This window comes from Acipenser ruthenus, chromosome 48, assembly GCF_902713425.1.
Source record: "Acipenser ruthenus chromosome 48, fAciRut3.2 maternal haplotype, whole genome shotgun sequence".
Taxonomy (NCBI): domain Eukaryota; kingdom Metazoa; phylum Chordata; class Actinopteri; order Acipenseriformes; family Acipenseridae; genus Acipenser; species Acipenser ruthenus.
This window is the reverse complement of record NC_081236.1, coordinates 2,810,214-2,820,433: the sequence shown is the minus strand read 5'-3', so window position 1 is coordinate 2,820,433 and position 10,220 is coordinate 2,810,214. Positions and strand designations below refer to the sequence as shown.

The following is a 10,220-nucleotide window of genomic DNA, read 5'->3' as shown; positions in this document are numbered from 1 at the left end:
AGATATTGAACCTTGATTGTCTTTTTACTTGGCTGTTTTGGTCTGCTATTATTGAAATGGCATTTGCAGCTATAGGCACTCTGAAGGCCCTTGAGAATCTGCTGAAAGCAGTAATCATAAGGAAGCTCTAATCACTCGACAGCAATTAGCTCATCAAGTAGAAATTATATCCTTCCTCTGCCCCGTGGCAGAGTTTTGTTTAGCAGATAACGGAGAACGCTAGCAGGGCACACTTGGGCTTTGGTGTGCATGTTTATCAGATAGGAATAACACTGCAAACCCACCAGAGAGTGAAAGAAGACAGATGAGTAGAGTCAGAAATTGTATTCAAGTTTGAATCACTTCAAATAGTGATTTAAAAAGTGTTTTTCAATGGAAACACAGTGTATCTGTACTAAAGGGCCAACTGGAGCACAAGGAAGCCACAGTCTAGGTTTACAACTCCTCTTCTGTGAGGGGGAGGCCCTCTCCCTCCTCGGTTATCCGGAAGAGCTTAGATTGTGGATAAGCATCAAATTAATTTCCTAAGAAGACAAACAATCTCTCAAACGCACACTCAGATAACCAAATACATTGTCATAGCTGTTTACACTCCACGTGATACCTCTTAGCAGTCACCACTGTCTGAGTGAGTTTCACAGGCAACACATGTCTCACCCAATTATTATTATTTATTTCTTAGCAGACATCCTTATCCAGGGCGACTTACAATTGTTACAATATATCACAATATTTTTACATACAATTACCCATTTAAACAGCTGGGTTTTTACTGGAGCAATCTAGGTAAAGTACCTTGCTCAAGGGTACAGCAGCAGTGTCCCCCACCTGGGATTGAACCCACAACCCTCCGGTCAAGAGTCCAGAGCCTTAACCACTACTCCACACTGCCGCCCAACAATTAACACAACAAACCAGCACACCATTGAAATGTTTAAGTTGGCCAAAAAGTGTACGATAAATACATCTTTATTTTCAAGCCTTTTATTATTAAAAAACAATAAGCAACATTTTTGGCCCTAATATATGAAATGCTTGCTGTGACATTCTGTTTTATTGGAGCTTCTGTTTGTCATACAGTATGCCAACCATTAGATGGCGACATTAACTATGGTTGTACTTAACTGTATGGATAATGTGGTTTCACTGTGTGTGGAGGTGAGATAAGAGATATATTCGCTGCCCTAACCCCTCTGTACTTTAGCTGCATTGTTTATACTAATTATACCAATAAAGAAAACAGGTAACTGAACACTGGTAAATTAACATACTTGAATGTTATTTTTTAAATATAAAGTTGTTCTCATTGTTTTGCACGTGTATTGTTCACCTTGATTCTTTACCATCCAAAGCAGGCAAAAATGAAGAAAGATAGGAGAACTTCCATGTGGTAATGATGAACTGGATGAATATCCTGCTGGTGCCACCATCACACAGGTACAATAAACCTCAAATGTACAGTTTTGCCACTAAAATAGTAATAATAAACCCCACCTGAATTGACACAAGTGTATTTTACAGAATGTACTGGTGACAGGCTTTTAGGGGATTTAAAATGGTCAAAAGACGTCCACGTTCTGATTGCTGTCACCAGCTATCATGGTTGAACCCAGATGGTACGGCTCATGGATGTCATTGCTGCTTACGTTGCCCAAGCTGCACCACTAACGGACAGCAGGGTTTGGGCAATTACAATTGGTCAATGCAATGGTGTGAAATGTGGCCAGGCAAATTGATTTATTTTAAAAGGGAGCTGGAAAGCTAGTTCTTTGTTCACAGCACGCTGGAGGTAAGAGTTTGTGAACTGGCAATGAACTCTCACCACTGTGTGTGTGTGTAACCAGGGTGAGCGAACCTTGACCACTGTGTGTGTAACCAGGGTGAGTGAACTAAGGGCACGGCCACTGTGTGTCTAACTGGGGTCGTGAGCAGAAGCCAAAAACATAGACAGGGTTTGTTTAAATGCACTATAAAAAAAATAGGGAATGCTGTACAGCGAGATTATTTTACTCATGCTTTATTTTTCTTTTCTTACAAACCCTGCAGCACATAAATCTGACAATGCCTATGATAGCTGCCATGAAGACTAACACAGCAGCCAGCAAGACCACTATAACATCCACACAGTAGTAGGCGTACCAGGGCATTCTGTAGGACTCTGTGCGCAGGTGAGCAGCACCTTTGTTCCTCATGACATACTCGATCCAGAAGAGGGCGCTGTCCATTGGTTTGATAGGCTGGTCTCGCTGGAGGCTGGAGAGCCTATTCATATTCATCTGATAGGAAGGCTCCTCAAGCACCTCCTTCAGGGCCTGGAGGAAGTCCTTGCTGCCCAGGGTGGTGACTTCCAGGACCTTGGCTGCCCCTCGCACCTGCATCCTGAGGAGGTTGTCAAACTGGTCAAAGAGCAGTGGTAGGCCTACTATTGGCACGCCATGGTAAATGGCCTCATACACCCCGTTGGTGCCCCCATGTGTCACAAAAGCTCTTGTCTTGGGGTGTCCCAGGAGATCATTCTGGGGCAGCCATTTGACCAGCAGGGTGTTGTTGCCCAAGCTAGAAGGCCTTTCTCCCAAATGCCTCCAGATGACTTTCTGAGGGAGCTGTGAGAAAGCGTAGGCTATCTTATCTGTTAGCTCACTTGGAAGACCGTTTACCAGAGTTCCCAAGGACATGACAACCACACCGTGCTCTCCAGAGCTTTCCATAAACTCCTCTAGATCTTGTGGTAGGGGCTTGGCAGGTTTGCATTGGAAGCCGCCTATGTAGACAATGTTGGGCATAGTGGGGCGTGGGAATTCAAAGACAAAGTTGACCCTCATAAGCCAAAGGTCTGCAGACTGGATGAGACTGTAGAGGTCTACACCTGGGCCAAAGTAACGAGCACACAGAGCATCGTAATGGGGGCTAACCACATATTTGTCTACATAGAGGTTGATGCTGTATTGGAGCATGTTCCGGGCTCTTTGAATGAGGTCCATTTGGTCAGATAACTCTGTTCCTGTAATCGGGACGTAGGAGAGAGGAGAGGGAGCAGTGGCAAAATGAGCCTCCCCACTTGGAAGCCAACGGACATTGAATACCACAGGCAGTTTAAGGTAGTGGGCCAGCAAAACTCCTCCAGCCAAACAAGGATCTGTGAGAACCAAATCAAAGTGGACATCCTGGAGCTTCTTCATTAACTGTTGATCCTCAAACATAGTTACCACCATCTGGCATTCTTCTCTGTGAACGTTTGAGAGATCAGAAAAATCAGTGTTCATGGCCATGAAAGCCTGCAGGGACCCCTTTCCTCGTCGGATCTCCAGCATTTTCCTCAAGAATGAGGCCATGAAGTCTTCACTCTCGATGCTCAAGCCTTCAGGTAGAGTGACAGTGATGGAAGTGTAATGGGGTGATTTCTCTTTGATGTACCAGCTTGTTTTGGAGTGCACCACTGTGATGTCATGACCACGCCCATGCAGTTCCTCAATGAGGATGTTCATGTTCAACCAATGGCTGCCATCCAATGGGAACACCAGGATCTTGCCACCATGGCAACAGGGCACAGCAATAAGGGATAGGATGAATGCAAAGGCTGGGTAGCTCTTCCAGAGGGGAAATTCCATAATACAGTCTGAAACACATATTGAATACAATTGTTAAAGGCTTTAGCATCTTACTATATTTTAGTAACTTTCAATGACACTGTAAAATAATGTCTGTATATTCATATTAATTAAAATGTATATTATGTATATGGCTGGTTATAAAATGGCTTGGATAAATTAAGTGCTGTGATTGGCTTAACAAGGTCACATGACCATGCTGTAAGAATTGTCTTACCGCACGGCTATGACATCATAAACCAACTTACTTACCTGATCGACTAATTTTACTACACCTTAATAGTAACACTTATCTAAACAGTATTTCTGTAGGTAAAAATGTCAACATACAACTGAAACAGCATTTAAATCACCCAACAATCTGTTTTTTTCATCTCTGTCACTAAGAATTACAGAAAAATTGGCAAATATATTGTACTGTGGTATTTAGTCAGAGAACAGAACAAGGAAAACTCTGCAAGCAGGAGCAGTAACACTTTATTCAAAAGCCATCTGAAAAATCACCACGCAAGTCTCATTCATCATGTAATATATACAATTAAACTAATTATCACCTTATAAAACTGACCAGTGAATATGCAATGTTTAAATTAGACTTAACTGATACATCAATCAATCAATCAATCTTTATTTTATATAGCGACTTTCATAGTGGACCACCATCACAAAGCGCTTTACAAGATGCAGTAACACCAAAATTCATAATATTTTAAATACAGGGAAGTGCATAATTGCATGATATTACATGATATAAATGCCTAATCCAATACAGTGAAAAATGCATAATACATGATACAGTAGCAACAACACAGTAGCTAATAGCAGATATCAGGCTTAAAGAGCATGGAAAGCATGAGAGAACAAGTGCGTCTTGAGAGTTGATTTAAAGTGAGCGACGGTGGAAGCATCACGCACCAAAGCTAGGAGAGTCAAGGTGGTCAAATAGTAGACAGGGCTTGTGGTGGGAGAGCAACGATAAGATGTTGTCAATTTTGTTCCGAAAGAAAGAGGAGAAATCATGACAGGTAAGAGAGGAGGATGAGCGGGAGATGGATCTGTCGGTGGCTGGATGTAGGATTTGGTCAACGGTCTTAAAGAGAACATTGGGTTTACCGTGTCCCACAGTTATGATTTCAGAGAAGTACTTCACCCTGGCAGCGGCGAGCGCACGCCTGTAGCTACCGACATGGTCGGTCCAGATCTCTCTGCGAACCATTAGTCCAGACGACCTCCACTTGCGATCAAGCTTGCGGCAGGCAGACTTAAGCAATCGAAGTTCGAGGGTGAACTTTCTTGACGGTTCTGGTTGTAAGCAGTGCAACAGTGTTGATGATATGAGTAAGGGTGGCTTTGTAGAGGGTCACCGCATCGTCAACGGAGGATGGGAGAGTACCAGTTGGGGGGGATGAACAGAAACATTCAGAAAGTTTCAGAGGATTCAGCAGATTCTTGGGACAGAAGGAGATAGCAGTGTCAGTAGCAGAGGAAGGAGCAGGGAGATTAATATTAGCAGTGATTAAGAAATGGTCAGAGAGGGAGATATCTGAGACGGAAAGATTTGATGGGTCAAGACCCTTGGTGATGAGCAGATCCAGGGTGTGTCCTCGGGTGTGATTGGGGACGTTGACAGACTGAGAGAGCTCAAGAGTCCAGAAGTGTGTTGAAGTCGGTCACTAGGGGGGAGGAACAAGTCAACATGAATGTTGAAGTCACCCAGGAGTAGGATTTTGTCAGTAGAAGTGCAGACGAGGGAGAGGAATTCTAAAAACTCTGCAATAAAGCAGAGTTGCTCTTAGGTGGATGGTAGATAACTGCAAGGGTGAGGGACATGGGAGAGGGGAGCTTGATGGCGAGATGCTCAAATGAAGTAAAGGCTGGCAAAGAAAGAACTGAGAAAGCAAGCATAGAATTGGCAATAACAGCAGTGCCCCCGCCATGGCCAGTGAGGCGAGGTTTGTCAAAGAGGGAACAGCCCTTTGGGGTGCCTAGATGCAGCGAGTGCATGTGATTTACAGAGTGCCAGGTTTCAGCTAGACAGAGAAGATCAAGATTGGAATCAGTTATAAGTTTCCTGAGAAGCAGAGATTTGTTAGTCAGAGAACAACAATTGAAAAAGGAGATGTTCAAATGTGTAGAAGGCGACGTAGAGGGAGAAGGAGTTAGTAGCAGTATGTGCAGCAGGTATGGGAGTGGAGAATGAGTGAGCCAGCTTTGTGCAGGGGATCCAGACATTGGGTGTCAAAGTAGGAATGAGGCCTCTAGTAACCATTGGGAGAGATTTGGAAGAGGTCCTCGCTCCACCTGTCCTCGCTCTGATTGACACAGCTCAGACTGCCCTTGGATGTGTGGCCCTTAGACGGTTTTTCACTAGCAAATTAAATACAATCCACTTACCTGGTTATATGTTGAGTCACCCAGCAGCAAACGAGGATAGACATGTTCAGAAAATGAAAATAGACACACAGCATGTGTGGCCTCAGTTGCAAGGTAAACTAAATGTTTGCACAGTTAAGATGCCAGTATAAGTTCAGGCAAGATCAGACTCACACAGACGTCCACTATTTTAAAAGAAAAAAGACACGCTAATCACCGTTCACGTGCCACAATATTCTAATCAACCTCACGATTCAACACAGCCCAGCAGTTTACAAAACTTAAATTACAATTGTTAAAGGCAGGGATAGTTACCAAAACAACAGTGATTTTAACATCTCACCACAACTCTCCTATTTCAGAAACATATTTAAAACAAAATTACAATCTGTTCTCTTCTGACACAGCCGTTGGGCTTTTAAACAAGGTTGGGTTCGGCATAAAAAGCTGAACTGCTTGACTCTTAGGGAGACATTTCCTTTTATTATTAGAACATTACAAGAAAAGGACTGAACATGTATTTAAGGTGGAAAAGTTTTGTATTACTGTTTTTGTTGTTTAAATGTATCTGTAAATTATGTTTTGCTGTTGTTAAATTATTGAAAGTTTAATACTGGTACTGTCCTTTGCTTAGTACTTATATAGGAGTAATGTTGCATCTAGGTTGCAGTGGACTATATGCATGCTTATACAGTGTTGATAACTGTCACTCACTAAAAAGAACAAGTATATCATTTATTCTGTACAATTGGCATTTTCATGCTGTATTGTTTCAATAAATAATGTAACCCTTAATTTAACTAATAATTTGCTTAAGTAGACCTTTCTTCATTGTTCTCAGCTCCTAAAACGTTGCATATTTCAAGTTACTTGTTATAGCTGACTTGGAATCTGCAGCTGTTTAAGAGCTGAACACAAGTTAAAAGGTCTAATTAAGCAAATGATCAGTTCAATTAAGGGTCTAGTTAAGTAATAGAGAGCTCATTTGGAAGCCCTGCCACACAGCCTCAAATACAGCTTGGATAAATTAAATGCCATGATTGGCTGAACAAGATCACATGACCACGCAGAAAGACTTGTCTTCTGCACTTCAAGGGGTGAATCACCCCCTCTGAAGATTAATCAATTTCCTTGGATTTATTTTCTTTAAAGTCTCAAAATCCTGATTTCATCGGCCACGGTGATAGTCATGTAAGCCACCCACATGTACATATTTAAAAAAACATATCCCCATGTCACTGCTGTTGTGTTTTTTTTCTTTTGCATGAACTAACCACCTTTCCGTTGTAAGAAGAGCAAACTTAACACTGCAAATAATAGTTTACACATTGTGTCCAACACTATACTAATGTGCACATTACGTGCAAGCTGATAAACAATGTACATCTCCAGATAACAGCGGACTTGGTCCTATAATAAGCAAGTTTAATGTGCACAGTCATTTTTTTTCTCCTGAACCCTCACACCTTGTCATGGGTTATTGCTTATATAATAGTTGGCTGGTCTGTTGGTTGTCCCCAGCTCCAGGCTGCACACTCAGGGTGACAAGACTTTTTTTCTGTTTATGCACCCAGACTTTGGAACTTCTTGCCAAATTATATTAAAAGTAATTATATAAAAAAATTGGCTTTTAATTGTACTTCATTGTACTTTTTTCTTGTTGTTTGTTTAAATCTTGTAAAGTTCCTTTGGATACTTGCTATGAAAGGCGCTATACAAATAAAATGTTGCTATATAAATAAATGTTGTTGTTGTTGTTGTTGTTGTATATAACTAACTGGGACTTACTTTTTCTTATTTATTAATATTCATTAACACTATTTTTCATTGAAAAGTCATTGCTTTAGAATTGCAAAAAAATATAATTTTTTCTCTTTGCAGATTTTAGGAAATGTTACTGCAGATTTCTATGGGGACTATTTTTTTCTGTACGTAATACAATAAATACTATGCAATTGATGTTGTGTGAACTGTAGGATATGTTTATTACATGCCTAGATGGTGTAAATTAAAGATGGCACACAACTATTTCAGTTTGGCAAATCACCTCGATTGAATTGCTTAGAATTGCACAGATCTATGCTAATGTCCTGATAACACGAAGAACACAAGGAGAGTTACATCAAGAGGAAGCCATTCTGCCCATCTGTGGCTGGTAGATCTCGAACATTTGACAAGTCAAACATATCTTTAAAAAAAGCTTTGCTACCCTTCAGCTTAGTTTGCATTGCACATTTCAAGTCAGGTATCAGATTAGTTTGTATTGCATGTAAATCATTGAAAGACTTAGATAACCTTCTTTAATTGGTCCTTGGAAGTGAGCCAGGTGATAAAAAGTTCTCATTCTGCATGTTTGCCAAAACTAACTGTCAATAAACACAAATGGTTAATATTGCAGAGTACAGCAACTATCTCAAAATGGCAGTGATACAACTAAACGAAAAAGGAGAAACTGCCAGAAAAAGAGCAGAAAGATTTGGTTTCCTATTTGACAAACACGGGAGAACAGGAACTATTGCAAGTAGCTCCAGGTGTGGAAGAATGATTTCTGTAAATCTGGAAGAAGAATCATTCAAGCAGCCCGGCAAAATCTTTGGATTACTGCAAAAGATTGGAAACATGAGTGAACAATTCAACGATACCTTTACAAAATGAATGTCCGTGGGCAAAAACCAAGATGCAAACCTTTGTTAAAAACAATACACAAAAGAAAATGATTGGAGTTTTCCATTGAATACTTGAAGAAGCTTAATGATTTCTTCAACCAAATTTGGTGGTCAGACGAATCCAAAATAGATTTTTTTTTTTTCACAAAGAAAACAACAAGTTTGGATGAAGAGTGGAGAAGAATTTGTGTTAAACATGGTGGAGGTTGTGTGATGGTATGGGCTTGTTTTTCTTCCTCAGGCACTGGCGACCTTTGTATTATAGAAGGATCAATGAATGCTGCAAAATATCAAGAAATTTTGCACTCACATTTGTTACTCTGTGCTAGAAGGCTTATGGATGGAAATTTGTATTCCAGCAGGATAAAGACATGAACCTAAGCAGTCTACAAAGGAATTTTTGAAAAAAGAAAGATTACAGTTATGTATTGGCCATCTCAGTCTCCAGACTTGAATCCCATTGAGATGTTGTGGATTGACTTGAAGGCTGCTGTTGCAAAAAGGAAACCAACATCGATTGCAGAACTCAAAGCTGTATGTGTTGAAGAATGGGCAAAAATATCTCCAGAAAGATGCCAGGAATTGGTTTCAAAATACAAAAAAGACCGCAAGCTTTAAAGGAAGCAAAGGGTGGGCACACCTAACATTAATGTAAGGTTGTCTAAATACTTTTGTCAAAGTATTTTTTTTTTGCATGTTAGTTTTCATTTGATGCATGTTATGTAATAACGAGTTGTTTTATTATAAAGCTGAATCTCTAATTTATATCTTTCAATAGAACAATTAGAAATGATAGAAATCACTTTCTTTGTGTTTTTTCTCAACTGCCCAGTATCTGAAGTGTTGTTTAAAATGAATAATTCTGTTTCTTTGGATATGAACAGGATTCCAACATAGATATGTTTTAAACAGGTTTAAAAGCAGTTTTAAGTAACAAACAATTGGAGACTTTATATACCTATGCATACATAAAAATGATGCATGCAGTTTAGATTTAAAATATGTTTTAAAATATGTTTTAGGATGTACAGCATATTTACTGTTGTACATGTATAGGTTCCCCACTAAAATTGAGTTACTCCTTCCAGTTTGTTATTCTTAAATATAATGATCAAATAAGTAAAAATACATAGAATGCACTTATATAAATCAGATAACAATATAGTATATTACACATTATTTTTTTATATTTACTTTCTTCACATTGCGTTATTTATCTGATAAATGAACCATCACACCGATAAAAATAAGTTTTAAAAAAATCCGGTCCTACAGTACCTATCCTTGTCTTTTGCCTGAAAATAATCTGGAAGCTCAGGTATTATCAAATACCCACGTCTATCTACACACTTACTGCTTACTGCACTTTCTAAAGCTTTAGCTGGGTAAAATGGGCATAAACTGATAAACCTACCTTAACTCTTCCGCAGTTCTGAGCTGCCGTTCCTGGTCTCTTGTTAAATAAAGCAAGTTTGTTTGGTTTAGTGTCCAAGGCCAAGGGAGGAGATACGCCCCCACAGGGGAGTGGTTACAAACAGAACACCTCAGAGGTAAAGCACAGCCCAGTGCTTAA

General features: G+C 40.0%; 1 protein-coding gene across 1 annotated transcript; it reads right to left on the bottom strand.

Moving 5' to 3' along the window:
- Positions 1 to 769: 769 nt before the first annotated feature.
- Positions 770 to 10,174, bottom strand: LOC117407789 (UDP-glucuronosyltransferase 1-2-like). Its single transcript, XM_059014653.1, has 2 exons — positions 10,062 to 10,174; positions 770 to 3,616 (listed from the first exon to the last, which is right to left on the bottom strand). The coding sequence occupies exon 2, from the start codon at positions 3,606 to 3,608 to the stop codon at positions 2,007 to 2,009; it is 1,602 nt and encodes a 533-aa protein (XP_058870636.1). The 5' UTR covers positions 3,609 to 3,616; positions 10,062 to 10,174; the 3' UTR covers positions 770 to 2,006.
- Between the last annotated feature and the right edge of the window lie 46 nt (positions 10,175 to 10,220).